Genomic DNA, 26,203 nt, shown 5'->3' with positions numbered 1-26,203 from the left:
AAAACTGGTGAGATCTTTCTGAGCAATAAATACAAAATGTTATATTCAGGCAATGACAATCAAGGAAAAGAAGGAGTAGCCATAGTATTCAACACAAAATACGAGGCTAATCTTCTTGAATGGCAGTCAGTCTCAAGTAGAGTAATGTGGACAAATATGAGAATGGGGAACTGGACAATGAGACTTATTTGTGCCTATGGTCCCACAGAAGGTTCTACTAAGGTAGAAGTGGAGGAATTTTTTGAGGCTTTAGAAAAAGCAACTGACACAATGAAAAATGAAAAATTGGTCCTTGTTGGAGATCTAAATAGCAGAGTAGGAAATGATTGTGAGACATACAAAAATATTTTGGGAAAATTTTGAGAAAAGAGCAAAGCTAATAATAATGGCAAATATCTGTTGGATTTCTGCTCAGGACATGGACTGGTTATTACTAACACCATGTTCCAACATAAAAATGTGCACAAATTCACATGGAGAGAAGAGGCTAGGAATAAGAAAAGTCTCATTGACTATGTTATTGTTGATAGTGATGTTTTCTCGCTGGTGCAGGACACCAGAGTGTACAGAGGATTTGAAATTGGAAGTGATCACTATTTAGTCTTGAGCAGGATAAAATTAAATTTCATATTGAAAAGAATAACATGTAAGAAAGTTTTAAAGCGAATAAAAGTTGAGCAGCTCTCAGATGTGAACTGTAGACTAAAATACAGAAATATTATTGAAAAGAAAATGAAAGAGTTTGAGAACAGGAATCAAACCTTGGAGATTCAGTGGCAAACTCTGAAGGAAACATTGATTGATTCTGCCAGAGAGGCATGTGGTGAGGTTGTGTGCAAGGATAAAAAAATCAGAACTCCCTGGTGGACACAGGAAGTTAAAGAGGCAGTGAAGGAAAAGAAGAAAGCATATCAAAAGTTCCTGGCAAATAAGTCAGCTTTTACTCTTACAGAATACAGAGACAAATGTAAGAAAGCTAAACAGTGTGTAAAACTAGCTAAACAAAAGTCATGGGAGGACTTTGGCAAGAATATAGAAAATAAATGTCATGAAGGTGGCAAAATATTCTGGAGGTTGTTGAAGAAGCTTAGGAATGGAGGAAAGAGTGCTGTAAAAGGAATTAGAGATGATAAAGGTGAAATGAAAACAGGAGAAAAAGATATCCTTGAAGTATGGAGTAATTACTTTGAAAAACTGCTAAATGAAACAAGCAGTGATGACAGCACAGTGATAAAAAACACTGACCAGGCATGCAGTCAGGAATACATATCCATACTTGAAGTAGAAAAAGCCATCAAAGGCTTGAAATGTGGAAAGGCAGCAGGAGTCGATGATATTCGACCAGAAATGCTGAAGTATGGTGGTATAAGAGTCTTACAATGGCTGCACTGCATAGTTCAGAAAGCCTGGACAGAGGGACGAATTCCCGATGATTGGAGTAGAGCTCTCATAGTACCCATATATAAAAAGGGAAATAAAACTGAATGTGAGAATTACAGAGGTATTTCCCTACTGAGTGTTCCTGGCAAGATCTATGCAAGTATACTTGAGAAACGGTTGAGAAGAATTGTGGAAGAAAAGCTTGGTGTAGAACAAGCTGGATTCAGGCCAAATAGAGGCTGTCAGGATCATATCTTCACTTTACGACAAATAGTCGAGAAAGCATGGGAATATAACAAAGATCTGTATTTAAGTTTTGTCGATTTGGAAAAAGCATATGACAAGGTGCCAAGAGAGAAGCTATTCAATACGCTTCAGTTATATGGTGTCAATGGGGCATTATATCAAGCAATACTTAGTCTTTATTTGAGTTGTGAGTCAGTTAGAATTGAAGGAAGTACAGGAAGATGGTTTAATGTTAAATCTGGTGTGAGACAAGGATGTACATTATCCCCTCTGTTATTCATTATCTATATGGATCACATTATGAAGGAATGTGGTATTAAACCTGCTATCAAAATTGGAGATGTTAATGTCAGCTCTTTGCTTTATGCGGATGATGTTATACTTCTAAATAAATCCGCTAGAAGTCTGCAAGATTCTCTTACTAAATTGAATAGCTGTTGTAATAGATATGGTATGAAGGTCAGCAATAAAAAGACAAAGACAATGAAAATAGGCAGAATCATTGAAAATGTCAGCTGTGTTGTGAATGGAGAACCTGTGGAACAAGTAAAACATTTCAGCTACTTAGGCACAATTTTTACTGAAGATGGTAAACTAAATATAGAAATAGACAACAGAATCAGCAAAGCTGGTATCGTGGGAAGTCAATTGAATAAATTCATATGGAATAAGAAAGAAATTAGTCGGAACACTAAATTAGCTGTATACAACACTGTGTTCAAACCAATTTTAACTTATGGATCTGAGAGCTGGGTCAGAAGTAAAATACTTGACCAAAGACTAGAGACCACAGATATGAGAGTCCTGAGAAAGATTAGAGGCATGAACAGATGGCATCAATGGCAATATCATATTAAAAATGAGGATATTAGGAAAGAACTTGACATTGTCAGCATCCAGGAATGCATTAGCAGAGCTAATCTCAGATGGTATGGTCACTTAAATAGAATGGGAGAGGAAAGATTAGCAAAACAAGTGTTCTCTGCCAGGTTGGCAGGAAAACGACCCAGAGGAAGACCAAGATATAGGTGGATTGATACGGTACAAAGTGCCTTAGACGATAGAAATATAAGATCTGATAATGTTGGGGTTTTGACAAGTAACAGACTGATTTGGAGGAAAATTGTAGATAGGAAGTTAGTAATGATGTAATTTTTTCATGTAGTACTGTCATATCCTGTACACCCCTTGAGGGTACATGTCAGGAATTTGATGATGATGATGATGGATTTGCATCAGTACACCATTCTTTTAAGGCATTTTTTCAAACAATTCAAAATATTTATTACCATTCTGAATATAGTCTCCTAAACTGTTTAATGTCAATTAGCATTCCAGATTTATGTGCAAATTTCCTAAATCTTAACTGTAAGATTCCCATACAAAACAAAGAATAAAATAAAGGTAGTGTAAATGGTGGAGAGAAGGAGAAGAGTACTTAATATAATAAAATAAAAAAAAAAAAGATTTTTTTGGTGGAAAGTTAAAAACTACATTCAAGTTAACAAACTAAGTTACTAATGCCTTTTATGCAAACCTGACTGGCCAAGTGGTTAGCTCCAGCCAAAGGCTGAGGGTTTGAATCCTACTGCAGGCATGGATGTTTGTGATTGTCTAGTGATGTTGGTGGTGGGTGGTAGATGGCACTGATGTGGTTGTGGTTGGTGGATTGAGGTGGAGACAGTTGTAGAATAGGTGCTCTCCCTCAATGAGTCTTTGGACTCCCTGGAGGTGTTACATAATAATAATATTGAAGGTCTGAATGGCTTGAAAAAAGTTCCACATTTGATCCAGATCATTCTTTCCAGACTATGCAAAAAATAAATTTAAAAAATACAAAAAATTATATAAAGTAAATAAATAAAAATCCTTAGCACACACCCACAGTACTAATGTATTGTGGGTGTGCTAATAACAAACAAACCTTTCGTGGGTGGGAGCCACATAAAAGATTATCTTCAGTATAACTTGAAATTCAAAAAAAGGCAGAATAACAATAGTGGATTTCAAGAGATATGAGTCACATGTAGTCACACAGTGGTGACTACATTTTTCTCTTTCAGTTGTTTTTGTTTCTGACCCTAGGTGACTTTGTAGGCATTGCCCACGAAGTGTTCCTAGTGAGATTTTTAAAGGGTAGTTCACCATTGCTTTCCTCAACCCCCCATCAATTTCATCCTGGCTCAGAACAGTACACAGTGTATGGCTCAGATGTATTCATGACTAATACCGTGTGTTCATGGGGTCGGTTTGCTGTTCTGGGGGATGAAAAACCTAAGTTTCAAGATGAATCCCCCCCCCACACACACACCTCCATAGGAGACCGGCTAATTCACCTTTCATCGAAAGGGACCAGATAAAGGTTCTTCACATCATTGATGGGAATCGAACCCAGATCTTTCCAACCAAAGGGAGTCACACAGTACTGTAGATACAAAGTCGATACATATATAAACATTACCATTTACAATTAATAAAGCTCACACTTTCTATATTTTTGGTAAGGAAACAGTCATCTGATTCAAGTTAGTGATGTTGTAGCGCTTCTGCACAGTCTTTAAATATGTGCTCAAATTTAAAATGGTATAAAAGATGGGTCTTTGACCAGAAGATTCTGTGATTATAACATTTTAAAAAGCTCAAAAATTGATGTGTTACTGTCCGACCAAAGATGCAAGACCCCTCGACACTTCTGCGCATGGCAGCAGCAGAAAGCGAATCTATTCCAATAATAGGGTAATCAATTTGTTTTGTGAGATGATTGTTTATTATTATATGCAAGAAAATTAGCTTTTCTTTTATGAAAATTCTAGTTTTTAAAGAGGTAACTATTTTGCTTGTACAGCAATTGGAAAATTTTACGCATAAAACGTGATTTCACGTGTTGGTGACGAATTCGTACATCGCCTTATTCCTTTCTCCCCTTCAACATGAATTGACTTCTCTTGGCAATCTGCCAGCCAGGGTTCTCACATTTGTGGTCGGACAGTAGGTGCTTTAGAAGCAGAAAGTAATATCTAACAATTTAGAGACCTGGAGATAGCATGCTTCAAAAAAAAAAAAAAAAAACTGTTTTATAGGAAGCTAATAATAACTCAACAGCGTATAAGTTAAGGGGTTTACAAGATATTATTATAGTATCCTACATACCCCCTTTGATGCATCAAAACATTAAATTTTTCCACATAATTAACTGCCACCCATCACTCTTTCAAGAAATAGTTTTCTACTATTATAAGATGCCTACAAAGAATATGTCCATCTTCCATATAGCTGGTCAGTCACATTCTAATAAATTTTAATTTTATAAATTCTAATAAAAATCAGAAAAAAAATCAAACCAACAAGTTCTGAGAGAGATAAATGAAACAAGAACTCTAATTAAATCAATCAAAATTAGAAGGGATAGGTGGTTTGGACATGTACTTTTATACTTTGACATGATGGACTTATGAAAAGAATAACTGAAGGCAAAATAGAGGGGGAAAGAAGAAGAGGCAGACTAAGGAAAAGCTTTCTTGACCAAGTCAAAGACAGCACGGGTTTGAGGAGTTACCAGGAGGTTAAGAAGAAGGCCAATGACAGAGCGGAATGGAGGAAATTGCTGCTGAGCCAGTCCCAAGACTGATGCAACTGATGATGATGAATAAAAATTCATAAATTAAGATTTTAATGGATGACAGCAGGGTGCTTAAGGATAAAAGCTGTATAACTGAGAGGAGAACCCTCGACATAGCCTTCTGACCTAATGTCCAATCCTCACCTTCTCATAGTGCACCCTGTTAGGTATCTACCTGGATACTGAATGAATGAGGATGGGCTGACAATTTGGGATTTAGCTGACCAAATGGTATTCTTATTTGCTTAAACCACAATATAAAATGATGGTACAACATGACAGAATTTCATGTTATTACCTGGGGCATCGCTCAATTAAACAAAGCCCCTGTTGTTTTCGTCAGAGCAAACAGCAAAAAAGTCAGCTACTGGAACATATCCTAACACAGACCCCAACTCAACATCACCAGAGTTCAAGATTGGTACTATCAACATAAGAAGCCTGAATGGAAAAGAAATGGAGCTAGCTGAGGAATTGGATAAGTACCAGATCAGCATAATAGGGCTGACTGAAACAAAAAAGACAAAAACTGGTGAGATCTTCCTGAGCAATAAAAACAAAATGTTATATTCAGGCAATGACAATCAAGGAAAAGAAGGAGTAGCCATAGTATTCAACACTAGATACGAGGCTAATCTTCTTGAATGGCGGGCAGTCTCAAATAGAGTGATGTGGGCAAATATGAGAATGGGGGAACTGGACAATGAGACTTATTTGTGCCTACTGTCCCACAGAAGGTTCTACTAAGGTAGAAGTGGAGGAATTTTTTGAGGGTTTAGAGAAAGCAGCTGACACAATGAAAAAGGAAAAGTTGGTTCTTGTTGGGGATTTAAATAGCAGAGTAGGAAATGATTGTCAGACATACAAAAATATTTTGGGAAAATTTGGAGAAAAGAGCAAAGCTAATAATAATGGCAAATACCTGTTGGATTTCTGCTAAGAGCATGGACTGGTTATTACTAACACCATGTTCCAACATAAAAATTTGCTCAAATTCACATGGAGAGAAGAGGCAAGGAATAAGAAAAGTCTCATTGACTATGTTATTGCTGATAGTGATGTTTTCTCACTGGTGCAGGACACCAGACTGTACAGAGGATTTGAAATTGGAAGTGATCATTAGTCTTGAGCAGGATAAAATTGATATTGAAAAGAAGAACATGTAAGAAAGTTTTAAAGAGAATAAAAGTTGAGCAGCTCGCAGATGTGAACTGTAGACTAAAATACACAAAACTTATTGAAGAAAAAATGAAAGCGTTTGAGAGCAGGAACCAAACCTTGGAGATTCAGTGGCAAGCCCCGAAGAAAACACTGATTGATTCAGCCAGAGAGACATGTGGTGAGGTTCTGAAAAATCTATCTGATGATAGAAAAATCAGAACTCCATGGTGACACAGGAAGTTAAAGAGGCAGTGAAGGAAAAGAAGAAAGCATATCAAAAGTTCCTGGCAAATAAGTCAGCTTGTGCTCTTAGAGAATACAGAGACAAATGTAAGAAAGCTAAACACCGTGTAAACTGGCTAAACAAAAGTCATGGGAGGACTTTGGCAAGAACATAGAAAATAAATATCAAGAAGATGGCAAGATATTCTGAATGTGGTTGAAGAAGCTCAGAAATGGAAGAAAGAGTGCAGTAAAAGGAGTTAGAGATGATAAAGGTGACATGAAAACTGGAATAAAAGATATCCTTGAAGTATGGAAGCATGGATGCAAAAACAGGTAATAACTTGAAGAATGAAAAAATTAGCCATTACTGAGGTATGCAAATTGGTCCTAAACTCATGGAATGGAGTTAAGCAAGTCATGGTTGTGAAGTCCTTCAAGAAATGTGGAATCAGCAATGCCATGGATGGAACTGAGGATGATCTCATATATATAGACAGTGACTCAGAAGACAGCAGTAATGCAGTAGAGGTTGAAGAAAGTGATATGTCTGGAACTAATAGTAATGAAGAAAATGATATGCCCAGAACTGAGAGTGATGCATAATTTCTTAGTATGTATCTTAAAAATATTACCTAATTACTAAATATACTTTGAATATTTAAAAAAAAATATGAAATGTGTTCTGTTTTATGTTTAAAATATTGATTTCTTAATTTTGGGTTTGAAAAAGTAGGGTTTGTCTTATACATGGGGGGTATCTTATAAACAAAAAAATATGGTACATAAATTATAAATGTCAACTATGAATACAGTACTCACCTGAAAGTAGAAACCGATACGAACCATGTTGTGATCAAAGGATGATCATCCAATAGTAATATTGCTGGACTGGAAAACAAAAATATAATAATGAACACTTTGATAATGATATCAAGAGGGAAGAGAGGAAGAAAGGAAAAAAAAAAAAACTTTTAAACAGAATGATTTTTTTTATCCAAAATATACAAAAGTCAATAATGAATCCTGATAGATCAAAGGCTAATTGAATCCTTATATGCTTTATGTTATTATAACCAGAAACTATATATTGAATATGGTAAACCTTTTAGCATTTAAGTAAAATATATAAAGAGGTGGTCTTATATGAAGGTGGGTAGGGTTTTTTTTTTTTTTTTTTTACTCTACAGAATAGGTAAAGTGGCCAGAAAACACATGCAATTTTAAAAGGCAGAGACATTTGCAAGGTAGACTACTTAGTGCAATATGAAGTGATGTTGCATCTTGCAATGAGTTTGGGAACTCAATGGACTACCATATAATAATAATGACCCATATCTCACTGAACTATGTGAAAGAAATTAAAGAGGATCAGTACTGGCAGTCCCATGCCTATACAGAAGCTACTGATTTCTGTGAAGAACCAGGAAGTTCATCTACAGTGGTGTCAGGAAGACTGACTGGACACTAGAAGACTAAAAAAAAAGTCATGTGGTCCAACAAGTCATAGAGCACCTTGTTCTGTATCGAAGGTAGGCACAGAGTTTGGCAGAAGCCCAAATGAAGCAAACTTGCCTTGTAAAACTCAAGGTTTTGGAGTTTTACCAGGTGTTTTGCTTTTTACATTATATACTAGTGTCATGGTGTGGGACATGATCTGTTGGTACAGAAGAGGTCCCTGATATTGCTGGAAGGTTGGGTGTCCTCCAAGGAATATCTGAACACTGTTGCTGATCATGTCCATTCTACAATGTTGATTTTTTATTTAGCAGATGATTGTTGTTTCATGGATGAAAACTCTATAGTCCATCGTACAAGAATTGTTCAGCAGGGTTCAGCGAGCATGATAGCAACTTCCACTAGATTCCCTGACCACCACAAAGCCTAGATCTGAACCCATCAAGAATGTATGGGACATATTAGAAAAACAGATCTGGGAGCAAAGTCCTCTTCCATAAAATCTGAGCCAGTTAAAGAACAGTCTGATGAACACCTGATGTTGTATACATAGATACAATCTAACACTTTGTGGAATCTATGCCAAACCACATGTGTGCTATAATTTAGGCTAAAAGAGGACAAACATGGTATTAAATAAAAATTTCTAATGCAGTGGCTGGTGTGTATTATTAGTAGTAATAATACACATAGCAGCTAGAGCCAGTATGTGTATTAGTTTTATTTATGTGTTTTAGTTTCTTTTAACTGTCTTATGAATCAAAACTGCTAAAAACTCAATATGAACTGCCAACAGAAATAATGCCTTTCTACATACACTTTTAAAGCTATTTTAAAGATCTACTCTTGTAAAGAAATAGATATACTATTCTAAATAGGAGGATATATTAATTAATAAATGCATTTACTTACAGAGCTACTAACAGGATGCTTTTTTCATGAACTTGGAAAGAGAACAGAAAGAACATCAAAGATGAGTTTATCTAAAAAAAAAAAAAATTAATATTAAACACATTTTATTTTATATATATATATATATATATATATATATATATATATAGAGAGAGAGAGAGAGAGAGAGAGAGAGAGAGAGATAAATGTAGTGTTAATATCAGAGATGAATGTGTAGCTTTCATTTTAGAGAATGAAATAATAACAACAACAATTATTAATTTTAGATTAAGCAACTCTATGATTCACCCAGAAACTGCGTATTCTCTTTAAGGAGGAAGACCAAAACACGATGTCTCCAATTTGTAGGATTCCCCCCCTCCCACACACAAGCACGACCACAAAAGCATCTAGAATTCTGTTGAAGAAGCATCCATGATAGATGTTGCTTGTACAAATTATACGACAAAATGTATCACAACCACAGATCTACAATCATCAAGAAGGCTTGTCCCCCCCCCTTATTCCCACCTATTCGAAAAGTTTTTATCTTCTGTCTTGCAGATGTCATGAATACAGAAGAGAATATTTTTTTAATCAACTTGTAAGATAATATTAAATAAACCACAAAGTCAAATCTATAGCTCACAAGTATTATGGATGGGTAGAGATAAAGGCAGCAAAAAAATAAAGTTTTTTGAATAATTAATTTAAAATGCTGGAACCAATTTATGTTATAAACAAATAATAACAATGAAAACTGTAACATTGTGCAATTACAGTCTCATAGAAAACCGAAAAAAAGTGTTATTAGATGATGTTCTTACTACATGATGACTCCAGGCATTAACTGCAGCATCCAACTTATTGAAGACAGAATGGTATAAAAAAATTTTGTTCGACTGCAAGAGGAGTAGGGTTTCCACATTAACTAATTCTTATTCCATCTGCAGCTCACATACTACAAGTTTTTAACCTTCTGGATGGGGATTCACATAAAAAATGCATGTTTTTTTTTTTTAAATAAAAGAAAAAATGTCAGTGATGATGAAAATGGTAGAATGTTATTTAAAAAAAAGCCACCATAATGAAAATGTGTTCCTGTATCTATTGACAATATCGTTATTAGAGAGAGAGCACAAGAATGATTTCTTATATAGTGCAATCTCAAAATATCTTTATAATGGTTGATCTCAGATGCAAAAAATATTTCACACCATATCATTTCTTTCAGGTGAAATTTAAACTGTACAGCATTTAACTAATGCCCATGATACTTCATCTTTTTTTTTTTTTTTTTAAATAAATTATGCACTTTTAAGAGATAAAACAGTTCATTCCAGAAGCATATTATTTTGTAAGAAATAACTTCTAGACACACCATTATAACAAACTTATCTCTATTGAAAATCAAGACACAATGGCATAACACTATTCTTGGGAAAATTCACTATAGCAAACACTATTCTTGTTGTACATAGGTGGACCTCTTCTCAAAATAGTAAATTACTCCTCAAAGATATTCAAGAAACTTCCCACTGTGATCAGAAAATCTACACATATTGCAAAAATCAGTTCAGTCACATTTTTTCCAGATTGTTTCTAAATTCAGCCTAATGAGATAAGCAAATGTTCAGGGTACAAGAATATACAGAGGATATGAAATATAAAGTGATCATTTAGTTTTGAACAAGATAAAAATGAGTGGTACAGTGAAAAGAAACACATGTACAAAAGTTTAAAAAGAAAAGAAAAGAATTTTCAGCGGTAAATGTATTTAGTTTTTGAGTAGTATCTATTTATTACTATTATTATGGGCAACTCCAGGGAGTCCTTAGACTCATCAAGGGAGGCCCTAAACATCATGTCCACACAACTATTCGACATTCTCACAAGTATCTATCACACCTTGCCTTGAACTCATTCACTGTCATAGTATCTTCAACAGACTCTGGCAGCTTATTCCACTCATTTACCACTCTAAAAGTAAATAACCCAGCTCTAACACCCTTGCTAACTACACTCTTGCCCAGCTTCCATAGATGTCCCCTAGTTCTCCCACCACCAGTCCTGATCTCAAAAATATCCTCTGAATTAATCCTATAGAAACCCTTCAGCAATTTGAATGTCTCAATCATATCTCCCCTTTTCCGCCTATCAACCAATTTCTGCAACACACAAATCTTCAACCTGTTCTCATAAGATTCATTCTATAGACCTGCTATCATCTTGGTCACTCGCCTCTGGATCCTCTCCACCTCCTCCTCCCCATCAAGAAGAAACCTAGGTGACCAAATCTGGGCACAGTAGTCGAGATGAGGTCTTATCAAGGCACTCGGTATAGAGGAACAACAACTTGCTTTTCCCTGCTCGTCAAAGTGTTTTTCAGTAACCAAGTGATTTGATGAGCTGATTTAGCCACTTTTGCAATGTGTCCCCTAGACTTCATTTCCCTATCCACCAACACTTCCAAGTTCCTGCCCTCATCAATCTCCTGGAGTACAGTTCCACCGATGTAGTATATTGCTGCTAATCTTTTCACCCCAAAATGCATAACCTTACATTTTGTCACATTAAATTGACATCCATTTTCCTTAGCCCAGAACTCCAATCTATCCAAATCATCCTGCAAGATTTTGACATCTTCTGCATTCACTATTGCCCTACCCAACTTTGCATCATCAGTGAACACATGAACCGTTCCTCTTAGATCCTTCCCTATATTGTTAATGAACAAATTAAACAGCAATGGTCTAAGAACAGAATCCTGTTGCACACCACTAGTCACAGGCCGTCTTTTGGATTCTACTCCTGAATAAACTACTCTCTGATATCTCTCCATCAACGACCCACCTATCCATCTCACCAACCCTATATCCATTCCCATATGTTGCAGTTTACGGATTAGAATTCCATGTGGTATCCTGTCAAAGGCCTTAACCAGGTCCAGCAGTATCACTGTAAACCCATTACTCTTATCCAGTTCAGCCGTCACTATGTTATAAAAATTTGAGCAAGCTACTGAGGCATGATCTACCCCTTCACAAAGCCATGCTGTCCCCCGTACAGTATCTCATTTTCATCAATCCATTCCTGTATTTTTTCCTTGACTATTTTCTCCATGACCTTGACAACGACTCCTGATATGCTGATCAGTCGGTAATTTGCAACAGTAGTCTTGGATCCTCCTTTATGCAGTGAAACTATTTTCCCTTCTTTCCACACCTTCGGGACTAAACCAGACCCGAGACTCAGATTAAACAACATGGTCAAGGGCACTGATAATTCTTTAGCCGCTTCACATAAGACCCATGCCAGTATACCATCCAATCCCACAGATGTATTCACATTAAAGTTCTGTAATAGACTATTTCATTTCCACTCATTCATCACATTCAGACCACCACTTCATTCATCACAATTCCCATATAAACTAATGGTTCCTTCATTCTTTCAGTGTCACCACCCAGATGACATACTCTTGCAAAGTGCTCACTCAGTAATTCCACTATATTGACTGATTCAGTGACCTCCTTACCATCGGCATTCCTTAAAATCATTCTGCCGTGTACAGTTTTTTTTTTTTTTTTTTTTTTTTTGCTTGCAGCATATTTAAAGAACTATTTGGGATTCTCTTTAGCTTGCATAGCTAGTTTCCTTTCATAATCCGCTTTTGCTTTTTTTACCACACTCGTTACCCTTCTGGCCTGCGCTTTATACCATTCATGTGCCTGCAGGTCACCTTTCTCTTTAAATTCCCTCTACAGTTGTTTCTTTTTTTGCAGCTCAAGCTTAATGGTGTTATTCATCCATTTAACCCCTACTTGTTTTACTATTCGGATCCTAGGTATACAATCAGTCATAACCTCCTGTAAATGCTCCTTGACCACTTCCCATGTTCTATCGACATCCAGTCCTTGCAGTTTTAATGCCATGGCACTGAACCAAGCAATTTCCTAAGCTTGTCATACTTGCCAGCACGGTAATTCCACATATACCCTGTCTTAATCGAAAATTCCACACCTTTAGCCACTTCCCAGGACAAGACCTTATGATCACTCTCACCAATAGGTGGCAACATGGTCATATTCATTACAGTCAAATTCTCAGATGCTATTATCAGGTCAAGCACTCTCAAAATCCCTAGTATTTTCTATTACATGCTGTCTCAGATAGTTATCCCTTAATAATTGAATAAAATCCAGTTCCTTCCTCACATTTGTCCTCTCCTCCTTCCAATCAATGTTACCATAGCTGAAATCCCCCATAATAATTACCCTCCTTCCACTCATTTCATCAATTTGTTTATGCATACTATCTCCACCATCTATTCCATAGCCTGGTCTATAACAGCACCCAACTGTATATTTGTTCTGCTAGTCACAATCTCACAATAAATAGCCTCAAATGAGCTCTTTTCACTATCCTGATAATACAAATATTACTCAAGAAAAAAAAAAAAAAATGAAACAGTTTGAAAGCAAAAGCCAAATCTTAGAAGTGCAGTGACAAAAAAAAAAATAAAATAAAACTGACTAATTCAATAAGGAAGGCATGTGGTGAAGATGTGGACTATGATAGAAAAATTAGTACTTCGTGGTGAATTCTACGTCTTCAAGCAGCAGTCCTTGAGAAGAAGAAATTATAAAGTTTCTGGCAAGTTGTTTAGCATGTATCCTGAGAGAATAAAGAAACGTAAAAAGCTAATATTTTTATTTTTTATTTTTTAAAATTTTATTTATCGCATGATACCTCCAGGGAGTCCACAGACTCATTGTGGAAGAGTACTTGCTCTATAACTCTCAATCCACCATCTACAATGAACTGCAACTACATCAACACCATCTACCACCCACCACAACTAGTATTTTCACAGACAATCACAAACATCAATGGCGGGATTCAAACCTTTAGCCTTTTGGCTGGAGAGCAGATACGGTAACCATTCAGCCAACCAGGCCATTTTATATATAATTATGTGTAAACGAGTTAAACAAAATTCATGAGAAGACTCAGGGAAGAATAGAGAAGATAAATATCATAAATGGTATCAAATGTTCTGGCTATTGCATACACTCAGAAATACAGGAAAGAAATGTACTGTAAAATGAACATCATAGACATTAAATGTGACATAAAAACTAAAAAAAAAAAAAAATAATAACAATAATATTTCAGATGCATAGATAAAATGCTTTAAAAAAAAATTAAATGACAAACTGAGACAAAATCATAAAATGCAATCAGAAGTATATTTCAGTACTTGTAGAAAAGTCACCCAAAACTTGAAATGTGGAAAGGAAGCTAGATAAAAATCATTATGTTATAATGTGCTCAATCATTGTGCTTGAAATGTGGAAAGGCAGCAGGGGTAGATGATATTCGACCAGAATTGCTGAAGAATGGAGGTATAAAAGTCTTACAATGGCTGCACTGCATAGTTCAAAAAGCCTGGAAGGGACAAATTCCTGATGATTGGAGTAGAGTTCTCATAGTACCCATATATAAAAAGGGAAATAAAACTGAAATGTGAAAATTACAGAGGTATTTCCCTACTGAGTGTTCCTGGTAAGATTTATGCACGTATACTTGAGAAACGGTTGAGAAGAATTGTGGAAGAAAAGCTTGGAAAGAAGAAGCTGGGTTCAGGTTAAATAGAGGCTGTCAGGATCAGATCTTCACTTTACAACAAATAGCTGAGAAATCATGGGAATATAACAAAGATCTGGAAAAGGCATATGACAAGGTGCCAAGAGACTACAGTTATATTGTGTCAATGGGGCATTATATCAAGCAATACTTAGTCTATTTGAGTTGTGAGTCAGCAACTAGAATTGAAGGAAGTACAGGAAGATGATTTGATGTTAAATCTGGTGTCGGACAAGGATGTACATTATCCTCTCTGTTCTATATGGATCACATTATGAAGGAAAGTGGTATTAAACCTGATATCAAAATTGGAGAACGTTAACTCTTTGCTTTATGCAGATGATGTTATACTTCTAAATAAATCCACTACAAGTCTGCAAGATTCTCTGACTAAATTGAATAACTGATATAATAGATATGGTATGAAGGTCAGCAACAACAAGACAATGAAAATAGGCAAAATCATTGAAAATGTCAAGTGCATTGTGAATGGAGAACCTGTGCAACAAGTAAAACATTTCAGCTACTTAGGCACAATTTTTAGTGAGGATGATAAATTAAATATGGAAATAGACAACAGAATCAACAAAGCTGGCATGGTAGGAAGTCAAATGAATAAATTCATATGGAATAAGAGAAAAATTAGTCGGAACACTAAATTAGCTGTATACAAGACAGTGTTCACACCAATTTTAACTTATGGATCTGAGAGCTGAGTCAGAAGTAAAACACTTGCCCAAAAACTAGAGACAGCAGATATGAGAGGCCTTAGAAAGATTAGGGGCATGAACAGATGGCATCAATGGCAATATCATATTAAAAACGAGGATATTAGGAAAGACCTTGACATTGTCAGAATCCAGAGCATTAGCAGAGCTAATCTCAGGTGGTATGGTCACTTAAACAGAATGGGTGAGGAAAGATTAGAAAAACAAGTGTTCTCTGCCAGGTTTGCAGGAAAATGACCCAGAGGAAGACCAAGATATAGGCGGATTGATATGGTACAAAGTGCCTCAGATGATAGAAATATAAGATCTGATAATGTTGGAGTCTTGACAAGTAACAGACTGATTTATAGGAAAATTGTAGATAGAAAGTTAGTAATGATGTAAATATTTCATGTATTACTATCATATCCTGTACACCCCTTAAGGGTACATGGCAGGAATTCGATGATGTGTTCAATCAGAAATGCTCAATGCTCAGAATGCCTAATCAGAAGTTTGAATTCCAGATGACTTGGAATAGAGCAATGATAACATCAGCTCTAAAAACTGAAATAAAACTAAATGTAAATTTGCTAGGAGTTTCCCTGTTGACTGTTCACATAGTAATATTTAGGTAAGGATACTTGAAAAAAGTTAAGAAAAATTTGAGAAATACAGAAAACTGGTTTCAGAGTCAAACAGGTTGCCAGGATGATTTTTTACTCTAACACCCATAGTTGAAAAATGATGAGAATATAATAAGCGACTGCATCTAAGTTTTGTGGATATGAAAAGGTTTATCATATGGTGCCAAGAGAAAAACTGTTCAAAACGTTACAATTAGGATGCCAATGAGATATTATACAGAGTAATATATAGAGTATACTTTATTTTATATGGTTTGATATAAAATTGAGTGCAAGACAAGAGCACATACTATCTCCATTGGTTCATACTATTACCATCTATATTAATTACATTATTAAGAAAAGTGATGTTAAACCTGATATCAAAATAAATAAATTTGCCAAAAATTTCCAAGAACTATTTAATTAAAACTGAATTAACTACTAAAACAAATGTGGTATGAAAATTAACACTGAAAAAACAGAAAGTACGATAACAGTCAGGAACAATAGGCTACACTGAGTGGTCAGTGTCTTTAGCACTAGTGTAAAACCGGTGATTTTCATCTGCTTTACTGTCGTTTTTGTGTTTTTATAAAATGGCACTAAAAATGCACAAGAAATAGAATGTTAACAAAGTTGAGAATAAGAAGACTTGTCCTGCTAAAGAGGATATCGAAAATGATTTAACTTCCAAAATCACCAAGTTAAAGCTGTTTGAAAGTTTTTTCACTTGGCTATACTATAAATTAAAGATGCCAAGAAATTATATTCTTGGTGTAATCCTTTATCCAAGTGTAAGCAAATAAAAATTTGTGTGTGAAGTATTATCACAACTGGGTTACTTGTATATTCTGCATTATTTCAACCTTGGTATCACTTCTGAGTCTGACTCCCACTAATGAAGCCTCAATAAAGGCTGAAACTGGTCTGGGAAGCCCTTCATATAATGCATAGCATTATACATGTCCATAAGGATATGTGTGTTGCATTATGGGATACTAGATGAAGCCCTTTGGTTGGAAAGACCCCGGTTCGATTCCTATCCATGACATGAGGAACCTTTATATGGAAACAGACAAGGTGAATTAACCTTCCTCATATGGAGGTGGAGATTTTGTTTTCACCCAGAAACTGGGGTTTTTCTTCCCTCAGAACTGGAAAACCAGCCAGCGAACACACACGGATCAGCAATCATAACATACTTTAGGAGGGCTCAACCTGTCCTAAGGGACAGGAGGACCATATGAATAAATAAATTATGGGATACTAAAGCAATTAATATTAAGTCATTAGCCTCTATATACAAGTAGCCCAGTTGTGATGATAACTTCACATGCAAATTTTTTACTAACTTACATCTGGATAAAGGATTCAACCACGAATATAATTTCTTGGCATCTTTAATTTAAAGTTAAAGCTGATTATTAGACAAAAAATACAGGAATTATAGAATATTGAGAGGCATTTAAAGAAACATAAAGAGGATAAGAAAATTCAGCATAAATGAGATACAATAAAACATAGAATCATGAAAGTAAGTAACAAAAATCAGGCATGTAAAGTTGATTGCAAAAAGTAGGATATTATTTGGTATGGTGACTATCAAAAAACATGCCACTGATGAGCAGGTTATAACTTCAAGTTTTTCATGAGCAAAAATTAAAAATATAGCGCATGCAATTGAAAAACAGAAAACCAAAGTCAATGAGATTGTAGATATGAACAACTTAACTAGTATATGAGAGAGAATATCAAATGGTTATCAGAAGATGCAAGAGAGAACAGTGAGAAAGTGAAAATGAAAAGTATATTACCTATGTGGGTGGTATGAAAAGTTCTTGGCCTCAACCATAAATGGCAACACTATCTGCAAGATTTTTTTTTTCCTAAGTTGATACATTTGTCATAAGCATCCATGTGAAATTGCAAGTCATTTTATCAAGTAGTTTTTTTTTATACAGCTGTCTGAAGCAAAAGTGTTGTCTATATCCCTTGACGTGGTTAAAATTGAGTATTGTGCCGTTATAAAATTCTTTGTAAAAGAAGGCTTAATGCCAAAAGAAATTCATTCGAAGTTCATGAAAGTTTATGGGCACTCTTCTCCTTCGTTTTTCGACAATTAAGAAATTGGGCTGCTGAGTTTAAACATACCCGTACCAGCCTTGAAGGAGATCCACGTGAAGGATGTCCAGAAAGCGTAACAACACCAGAAATCATTGATTGAGTGCACGATATGGTATTGGATGACAGGTGAGTCAAAGTGCGTGAAATTGCTGAGACTATAGGCATTTCAAAAGAATGTGTAGGATATATTTTGCATGAAGAATTCCAAATGAAAAAGCTTTGCGCAAGATGGGTGCTGCACTTGCTCATAGCAGATCAAAAATGCACTCACATGAAATCTGAACAGTGTTTGGAGAGTTTTAACAAGAATAAAACTGATTGTGTGCATCGATTTGTTACTATGGATGAGACTTGGATTCACCATTACACCCAGAATCCAAACAGAAGTCAAAACAGTGGACAGAAGCCGGTTGTTCAGCACCAAAGAGGACAAAGTCAGTTCCATCAGCAGGAAATGTCATGACATCAGTGTTTTGGGATGCTAAAGGAATTTTTTTTATTAATTATCTTGAAAACGGTAAAACAATAACCGGGAAATATTATTCTGATCTTTTAAACCAGGCTAGACGAAAAAGATCGTGAGAAAAGACCCGGTTTGCAAAAGAAAAATATCATCTTTCATCAGGACAATGCACCTGCCCACAAAGGTGTTTTGGCAATGGGAAAATTAAGGGATCAGCACTATGAATTGTTGGAACATGCACCCTATTCCCCAGATTGGCTCCCTCTGACTTCTATCTCTTCCCAAAACTAAAACTCTTCCTACTGTTCAGCATTTTTCTTCAAATGAAGAGGTGATTGCTGCTGTACAGGGGTATTCTGCAGATCTTACTGAGAACCACTATAGAGACTGGATAATGCCAGTGGAGCATCGTTGGAATAAATGTATTAGTCTTAAGGGAGATTATGTCGAAAGATAAAAATAATTTTGAAATTATAAATTTGTTTTTTCATTGTTAGGGCAAGAACCTTTAAGACCACCCTCGTACATACTTTTTTTTCTTCTAGTAAGTTAGGAAATTATTGACCTTTTAATTATGTTACATAAGCTACTCAGGTGGCGGTTTTTAAAATTATCTGCTAACATTTATTAGCTTTTCTGTAATCTTGTACTGACAATGCCTATGATACTTGGGAGAAAATACTATGTTAATAAAGTTTTTTAAATGCGTTTCTTCTGTTTTTATAATTCTTTTAATTTAGCATTAACAATCCCTTCCTCTTATTATGTTCTCTCTATCACTCTGAAAATATTGTACCCTTATATTCTATCCTTGTAACCAGGGCTGGCCCTACCATACAAGCAAACCAAGCATCACTTGGGGCAGCAGAATATTGGGGGGTGCAGATGTATGTATGTATGTATGTATGTAAATTTAATATTAAATTTCTGTAACCTTTAAAAGGTGCCCCAAAGGCTCCATGCTTGGTGCGCAAAAATACCTTTGGCCGGGACTGCTTGTAACAGTATTTTTCTCTGCCAACCAAGTCTCGCTAATGTCTATAATTTTTGGCAAGGTTAAGCTAATCAATTCCCCAAACTCCTTGCTCTTGTTCCTGATGTTTCTTTCTAGCATTATTACACATGCATTGCAATATCTACCCTTATACCTACAGGTAAACTTGCATATTTTAATGACAGACCTATTAAGATTTCTGACATGAGAAACTGTATTCAGCATTGTTCAATCTTTCTCATTTTCGTGTTGACCTCACAGATGCCTATACATATGCCTACCTCCATCCTTCCCTTTCCAATAGCTTTAGTTTTTCTGATTTTGCAATTCCATTCTCCTACTGAACAAAAATTTCCAGACATCTAATTCCAAATTCAATACTGATCCTTTCATATATCTAAAACCATACACTTTGATAATAATAAGATCAAATGTTAAAAACTTTTCCTAAGGTTGGCCTAGAGGCTATGTGCTGCGCAACCATATGTCTGGGAAAGGGAGTGTCCTGGGTTCGATTCCCGAAACTGATGTGAGGAGCTTAAGGATCTTTCTCAGACATAGTCAAGTTAGCCGGTCTTGGGTGTGGACAACAGGATTTTTCTCCACAGGCTATTATGCCTACTGGCCTGTAACAGGCCAGTAGGTGTAACAAGTAGAAAGGAGAAGAAGTTGAAAACTTTTGAAAGGGGGTCTCCACTTCAAAAGATGGGTATGGTGCATTTGAGGACATCCTAACGTCTGCCATTCTCCATTGAGATATATGCACATAGTTTGACCTAATGAAATCTGCACAATATATTTATGATATGAAGATGCAATACAAATTTGGTGACAGATGATTAGAATATCTGGTGGGCTGAGCAGATAGCATCTTCATTCGCTAACCAATAGGTGATAACCCTAAACCCACCTATGGTACAAATGTACTACAGGTTCACAAATAACTTTTTGCAAGTTTCAGCCACATAAAAAAAGTCAGTCTCCAATATTGTCAGATCTTTTACTTCAGTCTTCTAAGGCACAACTAACCATATCAATTCATCCATATTTTTCCTACAATCAAAAAATGTTTTACTAACTTTTCCTTTTGTTAAACAAACTGAATCACCCAATCTTAGTGTTTATCTGGGGTTTTTCATCCTGCAAGCAGGCAAACCGGACCTGTGAAAACACACATGGATACAGTCGTGAATGCCCTTAGGGGATGCAGCAGTGGAGTGGCAAACCGGCTGCATTAATACATCAGTAACCCCTCATTAGGAGGGGACAAAACCCATCCTAGACGGATAAGAAAGATAGAATAGGAGTCAGTGTCCTAATTTTCTTCAAAGCTTTAATATGTGTGGTTGCCGGTTCTTCAATTAACCAGTCAAATTTTTTTTCTTATTCCAGGCAAATTCATTCAACCAACTCCTGCTTATAAGTTTTGATCATTCTATTATTTATTTATGGAGTGAAAAATCCCTTTTACGAAAAAAAAAAAAAAAAAAAAAAAAAAAATATATATATATATATATATATATATATATATATATATAGATAGATAGGTAGATAGATTTTCCATTGTCACTTGTTAATACTGACTTCTTTGTTCCACTTTCAAATAAACTACCTTCCCCTCACTTCCACCTTTAAGTTCAATGGCTAGCCAGCCAAAATACCTGACTTTATATAAACCTCATTACTATTATGAGAGAGCAGTTAATCCTTGCATGGCCTACTGCATCTCTGCCAAAGTTTATCTCTCTGGTTTGTTTGTCTGTACGAAATATGAGTTTCTAGGAAGAAAAACTATGCACCTCTGTAAGCAACCAAGTAAATCACCCTCAGCTGAAAAGCTCTATAAATATTTTTGCACATCCTTGATGGGATTTGACCCCAAGTTTTTCCAATCAAAGAACATCCAACAATACTGAACAAGCTTACAGAGGCTCTTCAAAATAATCTAATTGGAAATAACATACAGATGCAAAATTATAAATAATATATGTAGAAATGTATTTAAAGTTTAAAATTGATTGAAATAATTTTCTTTTGATATTTTGGTATTAACTTTATAAACCAGAAACCTGTAATAGCAATTAAGCATATAACACAAAATTTAACTCTCAGCATTAACCATATATTTTCTTTTTGAATGATTTTCGACCTGAATTTCACATCAAAGTTTTGCATTCAAAGTTTTTCCAATCAAAGAACATCCAACAATACTGAACAAGCTTACAGAGGCTCTTCAAAATAATCTAATTGGAAATAACATACAGATGCAAAATTATAAATAATATATGTAGAAATGTATTTAAAGTTTAAAATTGATTGAAATAATTTTCTTTTGATATTTTGGTATTAACTTTATAAACCAGAAACCTGTAATAGCAATTAAGCATATAACACAAAATTTAACTCTCAGCATTAACCATATATTTTCTTTTTGAATGATTTTCGACCTGAATTTCACATCAAAGTTTTGCATTCAAATAGTTTTAAAAAAGAGGTTGAAGTCTCTATCAAAATACTTACTAAAGCAATTTTAAAAGTAGAAAAAGTTGGATTATATAACAAGTGTAGAGAGGAGGGCAACACTGCTACTAGAGTTGTAATTCCGCTGAAAGAGATAAGAAAAGTATTTTGTTTTCAATATTACATAAATGTTCCTTATAAACATATTAAAGAGCACTCTATATTTGAGGTGAAAAAATACCTTTGATAACAGCAATAATATCTTTAATTTATTATAAAGATTTATAGTAAATGAATTGTAATAGCAAAAGTTAATTTAAAGAATAGTGTTGAACAACAATTTCAAACCACAGTTCACTGGAGAAGATATACAAATTTGAAGTAACTATATTATAATAAGCAGTACCATCGACTGGGTGTAGCATAGAGGCAGCCTGCCACACAGCGTGGCTTAATAAGGGCACTCATTCAGCCATATTGCAGTAGGTACCATCACTATACTAATAATTCCTGTTAGAGTAGCAAGTGCAGAAAGAAGTTTTTCCAAGCTTAAACTGATTAAAAATTATTTGTGAACAGCAATGACTCAAGAACTTGGTTGGTCTAGCAACTATATCGATAGAGGTGGACATAGCTTATAATTTAAATTTAGAAGAGCTTATAAACAATTTTATTGTGCGATATTCCAGCAGAGCAAACATTTAATTAATAGTTATATAATTGTTTTGCATTAATGTTTCTCTTGTAATAAAAACAAAATAACAGTTGGAGGTTTTCTTATATTTTTGTCTTATAATCCATCAGGGGCAATATTTAATTGTTTGCCTCAGGGCACAATCTTATCATCAGGATGGCCCTGATGCAGTGCTGTAGCTAGAGCTTTTGCTGCCCGGTTCAGTCCCTAAGTGTGCCACTCCTCTCAATACACACCACAAATACTACAAAAAGTCAAAAACAACATATAGGGAAATAAATTAAAACACTATGTTTATTTTTGAAGTAAAACTTTAATTCCAACTTCCTAAAATGTTATTTTTCTTGCTTTTCCATTAGCAAAATCGTCAATGACACTGTCGAAGTCTATTTCATCACTCAGTTGTTGTTCTATACACAGTATGGCAAGATTTCTTAAACGCAAAATGTCGCCAGGGGCAGACCACCCCCTCCGCCCTCCCCTAGCTACGCCCCTGCCCTGATGATAAGCAATATATTATGACACTAATTTCACTTACCAACCCAACAGCTTCATCAAATAAATCTGTACAGCAATTAGAAAGCATAAAATAGAAAGATATTTAGAACTTATTATAAACGTGAATTTTCACTAAAATTGTGGCTTCCACATTTATACAGTTAGTTAAAAAATTGCAAATAATAAAAAAAAAAAACATTATTTCTAAAAAATATGCACAGTACTATATTTCATGTGGTACTGTGCATATCATGCTCAGTATTTCATGTGAGAGAGAAAATTCCCTTCAACATTTCACCATGACACAGAACACTTTAAATATTCAGCATCTTAGGCTTAGTATTTTATACCTCTTCAGTGTACTGAAGAGGTATGTTTACAAACAGGAAACTATATTAAAGGAACCATCACCCAACAAACATAAATCTTTACTTTTATTTTTGAATTCAATGCTGTTTTTAATATAAGAATCAATGTGGCCAGTGAGGTTTCAAAGAAAACAAAAAGATATTTAGTAAAACGATACTGGTAAGTGAGAGAGCCAATACAATTACTTATAAGACAATGTTGAAAGTTTTCTCACTTGGTTATACTATAAATTAAAGATGCCAAGAAATTATATTCTCAGATTCATCCTTCATCCAAGTGTAAGCAAACGAAGTTTGCATGTGAAGTTACTTCATGACTGGGATACTGGTATAGAGAGACTAATGACTTCACATCAATTGCCTTAGTATCTCATAATACAATGCACATATTCTTATGGACATGTATAATGCACATCTGTAAGGATATGTGCATTGCATTATGGGATACTAAGGCAACTGATTTATTAGCCTCTCTATACAAGTAACCCAGTTGTGAAGTGACTTCACAAGCAAACTTTGTTTGCTTAAACTTGGATGAAGGATGAAACCAAGAATATAATTTCTTGGCATCTTTAATTTATAGCATAAATTAAACCAAGTGAAAAAACTTTCAACATTACATCTTATAAATAACTGTATGTTTCAACAAACATCCTAGAGTATACAATATTCCATGTTCTTATGGCCTTTACATATGATGAACATCAAGTAGTTTAGAAATAAAACAAAAGGAGCATATTAGAGAATCAGTAACAGAGAAGGCAGTGTGGCATTCCATTTCTCCAACACCCACAACATTGAATGGGACAAGAGCTCCATGCCATACATAGAAGACAACTTCAGCACCCCCATAACATCAAAGAGGCTACAATGGTAATCCACTCACAAGGCATTCTCAACAGAAACTAAGGAATGATTTTGTGTGGCATTTGGAAGTTACTCATTAGATCTTTAAACACATCTGACTTTAATTTTTCTGCAATTTATTGGGCACACTTGCCGAACAATGACTGACCATGTGCCAGCTTCCACGCTTCACGTATTTCTGTTTTACTTGGATTTTTTGTGTAACGGTTCATACACATTCAGTGCTTTTAGTTTTGTAATGATTCATATTTAATGCTTGTTGTATATTTATTTGTGTGTGTTCTCCAAACCCAGATGAAGCCACTAGCTTAAGTGGCGAAACTAGTAGGTTTATTAAATAATTATTATGACCTATAAACTAAGTGTTAGTTATATTTTTATTACAGAATTTTTTTGGTCAAAAAAAATCAACATACTCACCAAGTTCCATTAATATTTTTTGGTTAGAAATTAGTGCAACATTTTTTCAGATTTTCATGCAGTTTTATTTTTTTAAATACAATGTAATCTATGAAATTAAATATAGTTTTATTATTTATTATATTTCAATGGAGGATATTATGTATTTATCTATATTTTATGTAGAAAGAAACTTAAGTTTCAAAAATTTGCCAAAGAGCTTATGAGAACTTCTTGTTGAAAGGCTTAGACGTTGGTTAAACATACTTATTAAATAATTTAAGGAATTTGCAACGTACACAGGATATAAATTAAATTAAACTTAATCTATATTTCCAATATTTCGGCAACGTCGTGTTGCCATCTTTAAAGGAACTTAAAATAAAGACACATGCACACAGGCACTACACACAGTAAACAAGGACGAAGCAGGAAGCTATTGTTTCTCCTAAAAGTCCTGATGGTGCCCTCTAGCGGGCTATGTAGGTATTCTTGGTTGTTGGACTGAAGGTTGTCTGATGTAAGTCTCCCAAATTTGGGGCAGTCTCATGCAACTAAATTTATTGAGGTTTGGACTGTTTCTTAGGGCTGAGGCTGATTCCATGAGTAGCCTTTCAAATTTGAATTTACTACGGTGTATTACCGTGACTTTCTTCCACCGTATTCTGTGGCATATATCCAGAGCATGGTCTGCAAGACCAAAGTGGCTGTACTGGTGAAACCAGATGTAGTCCTTGTGTTCTGAAATTCTGATATTTCAGAACACAAGGTCTCTTCAGTGGGAGCCAGGCCCAAGTGGAGATACCAGGCAGAAGCATTAGCAAGGTCATCTCTACCTATAGGAGTTGCCAAACGGTGTGCCACCTTTTTATCAAATTACTCTGGATTTAGAGAAAGATGTTGAAAGTTTATTTTTCACTATAAGCACAACACCGGGCAACTTGTTGCAAAGGTGGAGCAAGCTAACATCACTCCTATCTCAGTATCTCCCATAATGGCTCCCACTGAAAAGACCTCAATAAAGGTCGAAACTAGTCTGGGTAGTGGCCCTCCCCTTAATGCATAACATTATACATATCTGCAAGGAGATGTGTTTTGCATTATGGGAGATGATACTGAGATAGGAGTGATGTTAACTTGCTCCACCTTTGCAACGAGTTTTCCGGTGTTGTACTACCTTACCCCAGTCCTGAAGATACTTTCAGGCACAAACTTTGTTTGCTCACACTTGGATAAAAGATTAAACTAAATTTATTATATCTTTGAAAACCAAATATTACTGAACAAATTACATTCCATTGGAATTCACAGAACACTACAGTCCTGGTTCAGGAATTAACTGTCAAACAATTCAAACCAAATATGGAGTCCCTC

General features: G+C 35.2%; 1 protein-coding gene across 1 annotated transcript in view; it reads right to left on the bottom strand.

Moving 5' to 3' along the window:
• The window catches only part of gny (ALG6 alpha-1,3-glucosyltransferase garnysstan), a 124,567-nt gene that overhangs the window by 28,423 nt on the left and 69,941 nt on the right, over positions 1 to 26,203 (bottom strand). The window contains exons 10-12 of the mRNA XM_090414126.1: positions 22,064 to 22,148; positions 8,999 to 9,069; positions 7,451 to 7,519 (exon numbers count right to left, since the gene is read on the bottom strand). Of these exons, the coding sequence (XP_090270252.1) occupies positions 7,451 to 7,519; positions 8,999 to 9,069; positions 22,064 to 22,148 (225 nt within the window). The remainder of the gene's footprint in view (positions 1 to 7,450; positions 7,520 to 8,998; positions 9,070 to 22,063; positions 22,149 to 26,203) is intronic.

This window comes from Typopeltis vanoorti, chromosome 24 (genome assembly GCF_054136105.1).
Source record: "Typopeltis vanoorti isolate ZY-2024b chromosome 24, IOZ_Tvanoo_1.0, whole genome shotgun sequence".
Classification (NCBI taxonomy): domain Eukaryota; kingdom Metazoa; phylum Arthropoda; class Arachnida; order Uropygi; family Thelyphonidae; genus Typopeltis; species Typopeltis vanoorti.
Note: the sequence above shows the minus strand (reverse complement) of the source record. Positions and strands in the feature narration are given on the sequence as shown.